Below are 17276 nucleotides of genomic sequence, written 5' to 3' on the forward strand. Positions count from 1 at the left end.
TGTCCTGTACTTCGGAATCGCCTCTCATGTGACTGCAGTGTGGCACAGAGCTCGGTGAGCTCCCGGCTGCGAACGGACGGAGGTCGCACAATTCATCCAGACACCCCGCCATCTTGTGCCGTCTTCCTCCTCAGACATCAGGTCCATGGCAGCGCACTTCCAAAGGTCCACCTCATCCTCAGCTAGCACTCTGTCTCGCTTCCAGCAGCTGTAAACAGTTACTTACACACAATGGCGTCATTATCGGCATCGTGTAAATCTGGACTTGCAGACGTGGCTCTGAGCTAACAGGAGGTCGCGGCCTTGTTATGAGGTGAGGTTAGTCTGTGAAAAGAAAATGCTTGCAGCGATAAACCTCCGTGTCCCTCTGCGGCAGCGAAGCTCCGTCCGTCGGCGACATTCTTCGTGGCGACCCGGCAAACTTCTCCCGTCCGCGCAGACGTCCTCTCGACAATGGCCGGGCCGCTAGCCTAGCTCCTGCTAGCTAGCTTAGCTCCTGCTAGCTAGCTTAGCCGAACCTGCTTCGTGTCCAATAAAACACAAACACTTCGACTGCGATGGAGAGTCCAACTCACACACTCACAGCACGTCGTCCGACAACAGTTCACAGTCTGTTAGTGATAAAACACGACACTGACGACACACACAGTCCACTGTTAGCTGCTCGACGCCATTAACTCTCCGCTCCTTCTTCCTCGTCACTCATGCTCCAGTCTACCCGAAAGTGTAAAAACTCTTACAGGTCATGAACTCTCACACGCAATTAGAATTACTTTTCAACTGCTTTTAAAACATTCAGAACCCATGAAATTATAGAAATACTTTTTTTTTTTACATTTTAATATCTTGGTTATCTCAAAATATTTCATGCAAATTTTAACTTCTTAACAACTGGCGTTTTATCTTTAACTTGTTCCCAGGAGAGAGAGAGAGAGAGAGAGAAAAGAATAAATAATCTTTTTTACACAACATTGGCCATTGCTAATGACATACATAGTAATTAATCTAGCATACTTTCATGAAATAAATCCATTCAAGCTCAAATATAAGGGTCTATAATTAGGCTATACTGAGCCTCATCTATTTATACCAGAGATTTTCTTAAAATGAAGTTAACACCTCTTAGAAAAATGTCACCTGGGGTAAAACTCCCCCTGCAACTCTGATTTGCATTTGTATAGCTCACAGCATTTTCATTTACATGTTAACACCTCCCCTAGAATCAGGGGAAGGGGGGTCATTTGGGGACAAATGCCAAGCAAGGCCTGTGATAGAAATTTTGTACTTCAAAGAGAGATGTAAACTGAAGTCCTACATAGGAATGTTCAGTGTAACTGTTCAACATGACCTGTAACCTGTGATCTTGTTTTAGGCCATTTTATTACCTATGTCTGGTATTGAGTGACCACTGAAGCTTAACTCTTCCTTATCACTTCCTTCTCTGTGGAGTATTCCTTTAAGTGCAGGTCATAAATTAGGAACTAATTGAGTGAAAACACACCCACAAAGAGGGATATATACCATGCTTTTCTCTTCAGATATTGAGTCTTCACTTTGTAACAGACATGCGTGTTGCTCTGTGAATGCTCCTCTTGTACAAGATTAAAACCTTGTTTGAATCTTGAGCTGACTCCGATCTCCTTCCTCCAGTTCTAAATTAACGCAGAATTATTTTAACAAAACTTTTGGCGCCCGAACAGGGACCCCAATATCTGTCGCTCTCTCCACATCAGCGGACCTGAAGACCTTGCAAGGCGGAGGTAAAAACTCCTGAAAAGTCCTCCACCGCGGGGCTCTTAAAGCTTCGTTTGGTCAGGGAGGCCAGGTCCCCTGGAGAGAGGGACAGTGACGGGTCTAACCAAAGAGGGGAGACGGACCAGCCAGGCAAGCATTGAGTCAGGGACTCAAATCATCAAAAGGGTAAGAAATAACCATTTCTAATAAGTAAAGCAAGTCAGGGACTTGGGAGATCAGGGATCTCTTAGAATAGGTCAGGGACCTAAAGAAATTTAAAAAAAGCAAGTCAGGGACTTGGGGGAGCAGGTCTCTCTTAGATTTAGGGCAGGAACCCTGAAATATCTGTCTTTGGAAGGACAAGGCTTAAACTAATCCCTCAGGGCTGAGAAACCAAAAGGACGTCGGGTCAGGGACCCATAGGAAAGAGTCAGGGACTCATAAGGAAAAGAAATGGAAAAACCGGTAAAATAAAATAAAATGTAAAAAAAAAAAGAAAAAGAAGAGCGCTCAAATAGAAATACAAATAAAAGTGAGATAAATAAAAAGAAAGGATCAAAATGGGAAATTGTAGTAGTTGTTATAAATGTTGTTGTGAACCTGACGAGGTTCAATATAAAGGAGATGTAAAATAGATCGATCGATAGATAGATAGATAGATAGATAGACAGATTGTTAGACAGATTGATAGATAACTGTATAGATCCCGAGGGGAAATTAGGTAATCGTAGCAGTGGTACAGTATAATAAGAATATAAAAATAAAAAACAAGAGTTAAAGGCAAATATTGATATTAAAAAAAAAAAAAAAAACAGTACAATACACATTTGAAAACATTATACATTAAGCTGCTCTTAAACTTGTCCAGAGTTTTGTGGAGGCACAGGATTATGTAAAAAAGAAGTAGGGGTTTGGAGGAAAGTTGCAGGCAGAAGAATGCATAGAATTGGTAGAAAATTGAGAGGCAAAGTCAAAGGGAAGTAAGATGAGAAAGAAGAGAGAAGGTTATATACAGGTAAAGGCATGGTTGGATGAGGCAGAAGCAAGAAAGAGAGGAATGCAGAAGCAGAAAGAAAAGGAAGTGAGACAACGTAAAGTAGAAATTGAGAAGAGAGGTTGAAGAAAGGAAAAGACAGGAAGAAAAAGAGAAAAAGGAAAAGGAAAAAGATTCAGGAAGTAATAAACTTTATCCTGTTTTGTACTCCAACCAAGATAAACAGGAGAATGATGATTATGTGCCTCTGGGTCCCCATCCTGATCCTCCACGTACGTCGACCCTCAACTACTGCAGCCTCCTGAACAGGCCTCCGCTCCGCTCCACACCCTCACCCTCCTTCTCTCTCTGCACCTACTCTCTCGCTCCTGTACCGACAGAAAGAGCCATAGGAAGTCCAAAAAAACCCAAGGTCTGGTAAGTGGTATGATTTTTTTTAAACCTTCTGTCATGCCTATAATCTCTCTGCCAAAGAAGTCAGTGAATTTTAATATAGAAGAAGAAGAAATGTATCCGCTGATAGAAATGCTGGAGGTAGAAAGTATATTAGGGTGCATTGTAAAGCAAAATTGGTGTTTGATTAAGGTAACATGGGACCCATTCCACAACAATGTCACCATACTACATGGGGACGCTCAATGGACTGTCCAAGTTGATGTTTTGATTCAAAGAATAATAATTCATTTTCAGGGAAGAGCAGATTATTGCAAAATAGCACGGTGTGTAAAGAATGCAGATGAAGGTGTGTTGATTTTCCTAGAGAGACTGATGAAAGTGTAGCAAACAGCGGTATGCAACAGGATAATGCTGACAATGGTCAGTACAATATGCAGCTAAAAAAAATGCATTCCTGAATGGAATGAAGCCAGAGATCTCACAGTTTGTAAGGAAGCACCCGGTTGGTGTTGGAACAGCTGGTATACAAGCTACGACCGACCATGCAGTACATGCAGAGAATGTACTGAAAGAAAAGAAGACCAAGAAAGGTGGAACAAAAAGGCAAGTGAAGTATTTGTCATGGATGATGATGATGATGAAAATTATGCTAATGCATTTACTGATGTGTATTTCCGAGGCAATGTCAACTGTGGAGGCTGGAGAGGGAGAAGCAGAGGAGGAGGACGGGGAGGACGGAGAGTTGGAGAAGATGAGAGCTGCTACAATTGTGGTAAATTTGGACATTGGGCTTGAGAATGTAGAGCTCCAAAGGGCAGAGGTCAAGGAGGCTGGCAGGAAAGAGGAGGAGGAGGGAGACCCAGACGAGTTGATGATTCATCGGCATGACTAGCCAATAAATCAGGTCATGCACTGACACACACAGACACACACCAAGACACAGAAGATGAGGACGAAGAAGTATGTTTGCTAGAAAGTGCTCAAGTATTATTAAGTAAGCACCAAAACCTACTACCAAAAGATAAATGATGTCTTTCTTTGGCATAACTAATTTTTGCAGAGAGTGGATTGCTAAATATGCTGAAAAAAGCACAACTGCTCCAAACCGCTATATATGATCAACCTATAGCGGCTCAAGATAAAATAACATGGACTCAAGATGATGATGCAGATGATGCCTTTGTGACTTGACTCAAAATAGTTCTAGTGAGCTCTTCAGTATTAGCTTTCCCTGATTACACAAAGCCGTTTGTTCAGACATGCGATGCAAGAAATGGTTTTATGACTAGTGTTCTAACACAACCATTTGGTGGAAAACAGAGACCTACTGCATATTATTCCTCTAAACTAGATAACATCACAAAAGCTATGCCACCTTGTTTGCAGGCAGTACAGGTAGCTGCACTCAGTGTGCAGAGTTCTGCTTCTATAGCGTTATTTCATCCATTGACACTTATGTTTTCACATGCTTGTTCTTCAAATGCAAAACAAGATAGTTTTTACATTAAACCCATCAACTCTGTTGCCAAATGTAACAGATGGAATAGCACATGATTGTGTAGGAGAAACTAGTGCTACAGTACTACCAAGACCAGATCTCACCGATGTACCACTTAATACAGCTGATATTGTGATGTTTGTAGATGGCTCATGTAAAAGAATCCAGACAGAACAAATGTCATTGGATATGTCGTAGTAACATCCAACAAAGTTTCAAAGTCAAGTTCCTTACAGTCACATTTCTCTGCATAAGCAGCAGAACTTGTTGCACTTATGGAGGTGTGCAAAGCTATTGGATGCCATTCAACTGCTGAGAAAAGTTGCAATATGCAAGTGTGCTGCACACACTTCAGGGAAAGATTTTATTTCAATAGGGAATCAAAAAAGCAGATTAAGAAGCAAAACGAGCGGCTGCTTCTCTGAAAAAAGTAGATGATATTTATACCACCGAGGTTATGCCTACACATATAGATCATGATATTTTAAGGGACATGCAAAATAGCTCACCTGAGACTGAGAAAAACATGTGGCGAACTAAAGGAGCCACAAAGACAGAAACAGGAATTTGGAAGAGCTAAGGTGATAAACCTATATTACCAAAGAGTTTATTTAGATTTGCTGCAATATTGAGTCATGGGAATATCCATGCAAGAGGTTGCGTTGTTGCAGTCAGTAGGCTATGAGTGGGATCCCGTTAGCCCTACTACCCTCCTGAACACAGGCAATCTGACATTGCTGTGTCTTGTGTCCTCCCTACACTTGCCACATTTGTAAATTCAGTATTCTGTTGTGGCACCCAGAGCTCTGTCACCAGAGAACCCCGAAAGCAGAATCTGACTGCAGCTTCCACCTGACAGGTGACCAGTTCTCAGCTATGGACCACCTGTCCATCAGTCTCTGGTGAGTGGCAGTTTCTTATTAGGTGTGTCAGTCAATAAAAAGTAACTGTGGCCAGCAAGTAGACGTAGACTGGAGTGATGTCATAGCGAAAAAAAGAGAGATTTCTCTGTGATCTAACTGCAATAAATGGATCAAAGGACACCGAAATAACACCATCATAATGCTGCCTTGTAAAAAGACTGAATTTAATTCAATTGTTTGTTGGACGGAGTTTGGACCAATCAGGGCTATGTTTTGCTGAGACATATTTCCATGACTTACCAGGTAGTCCAACTTCCTTGCTCACTTTCCTCCATGCAAACTCCTTTTTTGTGCCATCTTGGTATGAGAAGACATGTTGTTGTTGTTGTAGGTGTCCGCAAACGGCCAGGATTACTGATAATTATCCCCTCCTCCATTGGTGTTCATGAATGTACAGACATCAGTGACGTCAATGTTACAATGTCATTGGGAATGTTAATGGCGATGGGCTTTTGCGACACAGCATCACAGGAAATCCTTGGATGAGTTCAATATTTGCAACTCAATTACACAAATTCCGCCTATTCACATCTTTTCATTGACTTTGTACGTCATGCAAATAATTCACCTCCTGTTTGGTGTGAGCACACCACTAAACTGAATTCTGCCTTCAGATTTTGCCCATCAGCTTGCTAGCTAGCTTAGACACTAGTTTAGCTGTCTAGCAAACAGGATCATTATAGTGCAAAAATCAATTCAGAGTATCAAAAGGAAAAACAATGTCTACTCACTTCTGTTCAAAAAGCTGGTCTGTTTAAATGCGAAGTACTGTAATGTCAAAGCACGTCCAAGGCATGAAAAAACCCATTTAAAACTTAAACTTTGTGGTGTATTATTCAACATGTTGTTGATGATGTGTCATGTTCCAGATACTGTATGCAAATAACCAGAAGTCTCTCAGTTTTCTGTCTCCAGTTTTTGTTTCTAATCCTTACCGTGATGGCTGGTCCAGCGAAAGCCAGGCTGAGCAGCATCAGAAGGGGGATGACCTCGTGGTTGGGATCGATGTAGGGGAGGCTCAAGCTGCGGTCATGGCAGTTGAATCCAGACTTCACTGGCTTAAACACATCTGTCCACTCCAGGAAGTACAGACTGACCACAGAAGACACCAAGATTGGCAGCTGTCAATGGACACAACAGAAGACAGGAAAGAAGGATATCAGAGTTTAAAGTCATAAACTGCTGAGGCAGAAGCAGCTCTAATAGATTCCCAATGAATAAATACATGGATAAACAGGCTGTGAATGCTGCAAATATCCACATAACCCATGGTTCAATGACCATGCTAATTTGATTTGATAATGAGAAAGAAGAAAAGAAAATAGTTTTCATGACCTGAGGGGGTGAGGATGGAGCTGAGGGTGATGAAAGCTGGCATGTGGAAGGAAACACGTTTATGATGCTCCCATTGAGCTCTGCTCCAAACTACCTTATGAATTCTCCTCATTCCAACAAACTAAATGAGAAACAGCTAGTCCATGTTTATTATAGCCAGCTTTATCAATCACAAAAGACCAATTATAATGCAGCAGTTCAATCTAAACCATGAAATAAAGTTAAAGAAATAAAGCTGCAGTTGATCTCTCAACTGAGCCAATCAAAGTGCTCTAGTGGTGTGTGGAAGATAGCCAGGGATAGACTCTGCACAGGGATCTGTTGGTTATGCAAATCTCTGCTTTTGATATGCTGAATGGCTGGCTGCAGCAATTTCACTACTGACCTGTCACAGTGTTACACTGTGGACTATGGGTGGGTGGAATTTTACCAGTGCATATCCAGTTCTGTCAGGAGCATTCACAGAACAGAGCTGTGCAGCTGAGAAGACATACTGTTTACCAGAGACATCCTAAAACTATCAGCCTGTTTTCACAATTTTCACTAAGCCATGTAACAGCTACAACAGATCACAAGTGTGTGGGAGGAAAACTAGAGATCCCAAGATGGCACGTTTTTAAAATGACAGCTGCTTGCCTACTGCATACACAAAAAACTGTTTGCTCTCTTGCTGGTTAATTCATTTTGTGTTAAGCAGCACAGGAAGTTTCTTTCTTCTGGTCTACCTCAGTTATTCTCACCAGAATTAAATTAAATCCCAACCAGAAGACTTCATCACAATCCTCTCTCCACCGGCTCTCAATATCTGCCAGAGTGAATTCAAAGAACTCACCCTGACCTTTAAAGTAAAATATGCGCTGGTGCCAGGTTACATCTCCATCTTATTGCCCATACACCATTCATTTACTTATATATCCCCAGAATGTACAAAAATTGTCCAGTTTCAAAGCTTTTTGACATCATGATGCTCCAACTTAAATTAGAATATCTCCTTGTTCGAAAGGCCTGACCCTGAACTGCCCTTTTCTCTCTGTCATACATAATTTAAACTTACCACAACCTGTTGTTTTTGTTCACTCACCTGTTTTTGTTTTAACTCTTGCAGTGTGCCACACCTTTTCTTTTTCTTTACATTTGAAAAACTCATTAAATATTTTTACCAGTGCAATTACTACTATTATTTCAAAATATTATATAAACCCACAGCAACATGACTTCATAGCAAATCCTATTAAATAATAAATAATGGAGAGGCCTTTTTTCTGGGTTCCAGGCTTGTTGCACTGTGCCTGTCCTCTGTGAGCGGGGCGGGGTCGAGAGGCGGGCTGACACCAAGACCAAGAGAGATTTACTGACACTGTAGCATAATCACTAGGTCCAAAAGACTGAAACCATTCGGCGCTCAGGAAAGGGAAAGAAGAGGAGGAAAAACGTGAAGAAGAAAGAGGTAACGTCAACGTAATTAAGTGAATGAAATTAATAGTTTGATGCAGAGTAGTTACTGTTGTTGGAGCAGAATGTTAACTTGCTAGCTTACTTCGGACGATAGTAGCATTGTTTAATTATCGGTAAATAGCTTGAGTTGACACAAGGTAATTGTCACGGCGGGGTTAAAGTAGAGAAACTAAAAGGCTTAGGAGATGGACCAAAATGCAGTTACTCACAGGACAAGGACATGGGGGAAACAAAAGGCGAGCTTTATTAAAAGCTGACTGCAAAAATCAAGGGAGCCAGGTACAAAAAAGACAGACTAAATACACAGACACTAATGACAAGATGAGGAACAGGTGAGGAGAGAGACGAGGGAGGAGGCCAGGTGAGGTATCGAGGGGGAGGAGCACAGAGGAGAGAACATGGAGGGAACAAAACTACAGACAGAGCGAGACAGAGGGAAGAACAAAAGAGACACTTAAAGGACACAGTGGGGCATGGAAAATCAAAACAAAGACAACAAGACATGATACAAAGACATTTTTCCAGAGTCATGACAGTAATGTTACTCCCACCTTGAATTCAATTGAAAGTTAACATTAGGCCTGTTCAGTTGTTATTTTAACCTGTTGGCTGTGTTTTCCTGCTTGTATGTCAGTTACAATGCTATTAGTGTTCTATCTCCCTTAAGTAAGTAAGTGCAGTTAAAGTGTATTACTGCTCTCCCATATCATTCATCGGCTACATATATATATATATATTAGGGCTGGGACGCGTTAATTACGATTAATTAATTACACAAAAAATAACGCGTTAAAAAAATTAACGCATTTTAATCGCACTAATTTTTGCACCGCGGAACGATTCTCACTGGATGAGTTTCAGGGGTACCGATTATACTGGAGCACCAACTAACGTTCATGCATAGCGTTCATGCAGTGTTGGGCAGTTACTAGTTTAACTACATTTCTCAGTAGCGTGGTGGTAGCGTCGCTACTTTCTGAATGAAATAGCTTTTCAGTAGCTTAGCTCTTTTATTGACCAAGTAGCGCGGTAGCGTCTACACAAGCTACATTTTTATGAACACCTCTGAAGTTCAGCGCAGCGGAGCTTTCTTTTGCGGTCTGAAATGAAAGGATAAGTCGTGACGCAACCGCCACACATGGCCGTGTATGTGGAGCCGACAGAAGCACTTCCGTATGACGGTGACACCACGGACTAATCCTTGCATACAACGTCTCTGCTGCACGGGAATACAGACAGGTTAGCATGAGTGAGTTACGTTACTTGATAGAAAGATGGCAGAGGGTGAGGAGGACGGAGACGAGTTGATCCCGAGAGATGCAAAAGACAAACTTGAATAATAAACAAATACAGTAACAGAGAAACATTACTCTGAATTGTTACTTTTGTAATTTTTAACCAGCACAGGACACAGCAAAAATGCAATTTCTACAAAACCAAAGTATGGTGATTAGTCAAAATGATTGGCTTAAAATGTATGTAGATATAGCTACTACTACAGAGTGGGCTTGATAAAAATACCACTTTTGAAACTGCCAGTTATATGAGACACTGGTTGATGGATAGAGTACTTTATTAATCTCAAAGGGAAATTAAAGTGTTACAGCCGCTTGACATAAATCAAAATCCAAAAACAATGAGGTAGGTAAAAGAAACAAAAGGCTGAATTATATACAATAACTAAATAGACTAACTCAAATATCAAATATAAATTATAAAGCTGAAGCTAGAAGACTAGAGAACCTTAACGAAAACTACAACTATAATATACTATTTGTTGTTTAATTATGTTAATATGCTACAGTGTAGGACACTGTCCATTAGTGTAAGTCAGGTGGATATTGCTGTGGTAGCAAGGTGAATGTCTGTCCATGGATGTTAGAATTAAGTGTGCATTGATAGTTGAATAATAAAATACACAAAATAGTGAAAGCACAAATTATTGTTTAATAAACAATTGAACGTAACATTTTTGCCTGCTTATCTGTCTGATTGATAATTTTATTGATCACTGAGATAGCTTTGACTTGGAATGAAGTTGTTCCAATATAAAAAAAAATAGCTTTGATGTAGTTAAGCTACTTTTGCCATTTTGCTGTAGCTTAGCTTGCTACATTTCTCTGGGGAGTAGCTTTGGTGTAGTGAAGCTTAATTTAATGTAGAGTAACTTGTAGCTTAGCTCACTACTTTTTTCGAGTAGCTTGCCCAACACTGCGTTCATGACTTCAGACAACAACAATGAACGAAGAAGCAGATGAGACCGCTCTGGTTGGCCCCGTGGATGGGAAATGTTATGGCCTCTGAAGATAGATGTTTTCTAATAGTCAGGGTTTCCAATGTTCTGAATGTACTTGAAAGTATTGTGTTTTACTTAAAAAAAAGTGTTATAGTTTACAGAAGGTCTACCTACCTATAGGCTACCTGAATCTCTGAAATGTATTCCTAAATATGCTATTGCTACACTTTATGGCAAAAATTGCACTGGTCTGTTGGTCTTGAAAAAAAAAAACATCAAAAAGTCATTATTCAATGGTATACTAAAATCCATGTGAAAAAAATTGCTTCTCACTGTTCTCAGGTCAAATATTTATATGCGATTAAAATGCGATTCATTTCGATTAATTAATTACAAAGCCTCTGATTAATTCGATTAAAAACGAGTCCCGGCCCTAATATACATATATATATATATATATATATACGACTCACATTAAGTTAGGGATATTGTTATTTACATGAGTGCTTTTCCTATTTGGTCTGAATTTTAATGAAATAAGTAAAAGTTCCCTTTGATATTACTAATAATGAATGAGAAGAAACACCATTTTCATTAGTTTAATATTTATTACCCCAAAAATTTAGACAATAACATATACATATATATACATATATATATATATATATATATATATATATATATATATATATATATATATATATATACGTTATTGCTAATGTTAGCAAACTCAAATATGCGATAATTGAGGTGCAAGCTAAATTGAGATATTACTGTTAAACATTATCTATGCATTTTACAAGTAACTGACACCAGCTAGCCGTTACTTTACTTTAGATATAGAGCAGTAGTTTATGGTTTATTTTGACGTGACGGTGGCCAACACTTTCAGTTAGCAGTCATTTATTACCATGTGGAGTGCGGTTAATAGTCTTTAGCCAGGCATTTAGCAAAGTTTACCTAGCATAGTGTCAGTTGGTTTTGTTGTTGAATTGTATGCAATATTGCAACTCAATCTATTATGCTTTTATATTAGATTAGATTAGATTTATCAAATAGTTGATAAATAAGTAATAAAGGGGGAGAGCTCCTTGGCTGCAAGTGCACAAGTAGGGGAATTATTACAAAGTTAAATAAATACAAAAGCTAAATAAAGCAGAAAAATGAAATTAGGTCACTATGTAAGGGATAATGCCCGACGAGGTGTCGATAAACAGGAGTTAGTGACCTCCGCGTCGTCCATTAACTCCTGTTTATGGACACCACGAAGGGCATTATCCTGCTTATACCATGGTCACTTGCCAAAGAAAAGAAATTTGGACCATTAATTTAAATTTTCATGCGTTTTACAATCAAAATATAAAGTTTTTCACAAGCCATAACTTAGTTTCCCTGGTAACGCCCAAGGGTTTGACTAATACCTGGAACAATCATTACCCTCCCGTAAGATTCTTATGCAACGGAAACGTTGTTCACTCCTCTAGTAAATAGGACGGATCATAGGTACAACTTGGCAACGGGAGATATTTTAGTCCGCTCAGCGATGAGCCAGAAAGCTAACGCTATGCTAGCAAGATTCAAAGTCAATAACATTGCACACGGTTGACAAACAGTAAATAAAATTTGACAGTATGCTAGTACACTAACACGATTAGCTAACTATCCAGTCATGTCATTGTCCCCAAATCAATAGCAAGATTTTCACGAACAAATGAAGCAGAGAGCTGAACAGCGAACGGGATGTGAGATTATTTGCGTATCAGTAAGTTTAGAGGGGAAGTGTACTTTCTGCAGCTTGTGTGTTACAGTCACCACCCTGTACTGAAGGACTGACAGACTGCACTCAGTGCTGGAAATAAAATATTCAGATTTGATACGCCAGCTAGCGCAATGATTTACAGCGGTGAACAGTCAATTTGACTGGAACTACTTAGTAGGTGTCCATATATCAGGGGTTAATGGACACCCTGCAGCCAATCAGAATCGAGTATTCCCCCAGATCATGGTATAAAAATAAATAACTGTCTGCATTTATTTTTAGTATCATACCTGGTGCTTTTAATTATATTATTGTATATATTGAGTTATTTATTAATTTCTATATATTTGATTTTGGCAGTTTTAGTCCTCCAAACAGGCTGACTACAGTAACATACTCACCTTTACTACCCCTCAGCCTAGGCACTCTCTCTACGACAAGAGGGTGAAGAGGGGGGATGGCATGAGGGGCATCCTATCCTAACCTCCCACAAAAAGCCTGCACCATGTAACAGGTAGAGAGATGGACTGACACAGTGCAACTGAGCCATGTAAACAAGACCTACAAGTCAATCAAAGCTGGTATTAACAGTGCGTAAATGGGTCTACCTAAAATTGCTCTGAGACATTTCTCATTTAGCCTTAACAAGAAAGAGATGGAAACTCAAATGCACACAAGTCTATTTTGCAGACCAACAGTCTGCAGCTCTGTTGCATTGGATTCCTCCCGTAATTTCTTCTCACAGCCCTCCAGGCTCTGTGCTCTCCCATTAAAGAGTAGGACAGAGAAGTGAGGTGCATGTGTAGGCAGAAAATGGATGTGTAATTGAAGCCGGTAGAGGGTCTGCAGAGAACTGCAGTGAGATGCTCAGTGGGAGTTGAATGTGGCCTGCAGCATCATGGGCTTTATCATGCAGCTTAATACCCTGATTCACTGGTGGACAGAGGCAGGCGCTTACTCAGCTAATGCTAAGTAGAGCAGCACGATAGAGGAGGGCCCCACTTGGAGCCCAACACAGGGGAATCTCTTCAAGTCAACCAAGTCCTACTGGAAGCTCAGCCACACACACACACACACACACACACACACACACACACACACACACAGAGGGCTTCTGTTTGCAGACTTCCTTCCTTTGTCTACCAGGAATTGGTCACTAACACACTAACACAGTAGTTTTCTTGTCCCCTTGTCCAGCCTTTCTATCAGAGAAGATAGAAAGGCTGGACAAGCCTGGACAAGTAGACTGAATTCAGTTCAATTCAGTCTACTATAAAAGAGAGAGGATTCATCTAGCTTATCAGCTTATTAATATAAGGCAATTAAGGCATGTTGGGGAGACCAGAAACCAAACAAACAGGTGAATAGAGGGCAAGAGTTGTTAAACAAATGAACGAAGGAGTTGCTTCTTACAGCATCACATACAGTCTTCTTGGCCATATTCACAATGTGAGAGGTCAGAGAGCTCTTAACCAACAGGCCTGAACACAAGCCCCAAAGGCCAGCCCTAGCTTCAGGAAGATTAGGACATTTGGAACAAGTACAAGAAAGGATATGGATTGGATATTTATAATGTATTATTCTGGCGGTTGTCATAACTGATGTTCAGTGTATAAAATATGAACAATGTTAGGATCTCCATCCACATCTTCATTAGTAACAGGGACCCCCTGTCTAATCTCAAACCCATCTAGCACTGTTATACTGTTGAAGTAGAGAATTCAAACCCATGTTTCAAAGTCTTCCTTCATTTCTCAATTCTCATTTTTATTTTTATTTGCATTTAATTTGTGCATGAGTTCAACCTCAAGACACCTCTGGATGTAAAGGCAACAGATAAAGACCAGTGGCAGTGGGCATGTTAATGATAATGTGCAAATAATTAAACTATTAGGCCAAGACCATACCTATACTCACTGTACTCAAGTATTGTTTTTCCTCCCCTTTGTGTCCAATGAAAACCATGAATCTCCAGATTTGTTCACTTTAAATGTTTCTTATAAACTGAAAACATAAGTGTTCCTTTATGTGTTGAGAGTATTCTCCTTCTTCAGCTCTATAAACTGTTCAAAAGTCTGTTTTTCTGACTTTTTACAGATATGTGGTACTCACAAGACAGCCGCGCCACAAACATAACATGGGTCTAACACTGTTGTGCATTGTTGTAAATTAAACTAGTCACTAACAGGACTAACAGTGTAATGGTTGTTTGTAATATATTATTTTAAGAGACAGCTTTTATTGTGAAACAGGTACTTTTATTTTGTAATCCAGTTGCACTATTCTGTGTAGGTGAGAAGGGAGAAGCTAGCAGATAAAGGATGCACACATGTCAAGTTAAGAAACATACTAAGAAGCACCTGTTGAGTGGTATTAAAATGTTTAAGGACCCTCCAAGCATCAAAGATAATTCCCTTATTTGCAGCACGCAGCCAACAAGGTAACTTATGTTTCTTTTGTCTTTGTCTTTTGATAAGCAGTTTTCCATGTGAATGCTTTTATTTTTGCTAACCTTGTCTTTATACTTTGTGTGTGTGTGTCTGTAGTTTTCATGGTGGATTTGGTGGTATTGGTGGATCTGGAAAGAAGGGGACAAATAAACCCATTGAAAGAAAGCCGCTTGTGTTTGCTGTGCTTCGAGGGAATTACAAACAGGATATTTTAACCACATCCCAAGTTTGGTTTGAGAAATTATGTTAACAGTTAGAAACTCTGGCTGGAGTGGGGCTTTAGTCTTCACCTCCATAGATAGATAGATAGATAGATAGATAGATCTCAGCACAAAAAGTTAGTTTGAAATACAGAGGTAGAAATTGTAAGAAATAAAAGTCAAAAGTTAAAAGTTAAAAATTAAAAATTGTACCCGCCAACAGGGGTAAATGTAATTGTACATGTCAAGGTCACAGTCCAGGTTGTGTGCCGGACAGCTAATATAGCCTGTAAACTGGACAGCAGACACAGTGATGTGACATTAGGGGCAGAAAGAGACTCAAGCTGAAAAGTCCAGTTCTTTACTCTCATTTTGTGTGGCATTGAAGAGCGTGATCGCCCTGGGGACAAAGGATTTCCTCAGCCTGTCTGTAGTGCATGCAAAAGACAGAAGTCTGTTGCTTAGGATGCTGTTCTGTTTGTTAAAAGTGTTGTGTAGTGGGTGGCGGTCATTGTCCAGGAATTCCAGCATCCTGTTCAGTGCCCTCCAGTTCCATGCCAACAACAGAGCCAGCTTTTCTTACCAACCTGTCCAGCCGCCCAGTGTCCCTCCCGTTAGTGCTACCTCCCCAGCACACAACAGCTTAAAAGAGTACACTGGCAATGACAGACTGGTAAAACATTCGGAGGAGCTTGCTGCAGACATTGAAGGACCGCAGCCTCCTCAGGAAGTAAAGTCGACTCTGCCCTTTCTTATAGAGTGCATCTGTATTGGCTGACCAGTCCAGTTTATTATCCAAGTGTACTCCCAGGTATTTGTATGTGGTGACCACCTCCACCTTGTCTTCTTCAACAGAGACTGGAAGCAAGGGTGGTTTTTTGCACCATTTCACAAAGTCATCCACCAGGCTCCTGTACTCATACTCCTGCCCATTTCTGATACACCCCACAATTGCAGTGTCATCCAAAAACTTCTATATGTGACATGACTCTGTGTTGTAGCAGAAGTCAGACAGGACAGGTGAGAGCATTGTTCTCTGTGGTGCGCCGGTTCTACTGACCACAGTGTCAGACACTGCATGAAAAGTGGGATTTTCGTCCCCGTAAATGCCCGGAAATCTCCCTAATTTTCGGCAGTTAACGTCAATTTACAGCCTGCGACCGTCGCGTTCGTCTGTGCCACATACTGACGGAAACGAACCATGACGTATGTGGAGCTCCCGGAGGTGCGAACGGCTCCAATTTGCATATGAATAGCAGCAAAACCACGCCTGGCCAGAGAATGTGTGGGCTGGTGTAAAAACTCCTAAAGGTCATGAACTCTAACACGTAAGAAAAATTACTTTTCAACTTCTTTTAAAACATTCAGAACCCATGAAATTGTAGAAATACAAGGGTTCCGGTGATGTCATCACACCGAATGGCAGCCTAAACTAACAGCTCCCACGAAGAAAGACTAACTTCGCCCCGTTAAATCGTCAAATTTGAAAAACTGTGATAATACTTGAACTGGCAAGTGGGGGCAACAATGGGAAAAAAGGATGGAGGCAAAAAAAAAACGCCGCCAGAGAACGTGCAAACGAAGAAAATGCGGGGAACAGCACACCTGGAGAGGTACAAGACAAGGAGGTTAACGCTAACGCTAACACTAGCGTCACTGCTAGCGCTAATCTAGACGACTCTGCAAATATAGCAAAAGTTCTGGAGGAGATACGTGACTTCCGCAAAGACACAAAGCAGCAACTGAACGATATTAAATCCTAGCTCACCGGCGTTAATCAAAAAATAGTGGAGGCAGAGACACAAATTGAAAAGACGGAAGACCGCGTTCAAAACGTGGAACAGGTGCTAAACAAGATGATAAAAGTGATAAACCAACAAGAAAATAAACTTCTCGATCAAGAGGGGAGGTTGCGACGAGAAAATTTTAGGGTATACAAAGTCCCAGAAGGAGCAGAGGGGTCGGCTATGGTGGAGTTCCTGGAGAAGTTACTACGGGACACGTTGGAGATTCCCCAGACTACGAGCCTGGACATAGAGAGAGCACACCGGGCACTCACCCCGAGACCCCCAGGGGACAGGGAAGACAAACCACAGTCAATCATCATCAAATTCCTCCGCAAAGCTTGGGGAAAGAAGAAGGTGCTTTTCAACGGGAGATTAATATATTTTGACCAAGACTACCCACCAGCAGTCCTGCAGAAGCGCAAGGAATACTCTGAAGCGAAGCAAGTTTTGAAGCAGAGAAAGATCCGCTTCCAGACTCCGTTCCCCGCTAAACTGCGAGTGTTTTATGA

At 40.8% G+C, this 17276-nt stretch overlaps 1 protein-coding gene across 1 annotated transcript in view; it reads right to left on the reverse strand.

The window, feature by feature from the left end:
- LOC115570029 (phospholipid phosphatase-related protein type 4-like) overlaps positions 1–17276 on the reverse strand; it is a 121739-nt gene that overhangs the window by 68360 nt on the left and 36103 nt on the right. Inside the window, exon 2 of the mRNA XM_030398253.1 lies at positions 6481–6666. Coding sequence (XP_030254113.1) covers positions 6481–6666 — 186 coding nt within the window. The remainder of the gene's footprint in view (positions 1–6480; positions 6667–17276) is intronic.

The sequence above is a fragment of the Sparus aurata genome, chromosome 19 (assembly GCF_900880675.1).
Source record: "Sparus aurata chromosome 19, fSpaAur1.1, whole genome shotgun sequence".
In the NCBI taxonomy this organism is placed as follows: domain Eukaryota; kingdom Metazoa; phylum Chordata; class Actinopteri; order Spariformes; family Sparidae; genus Sparus; species Sparus aurata.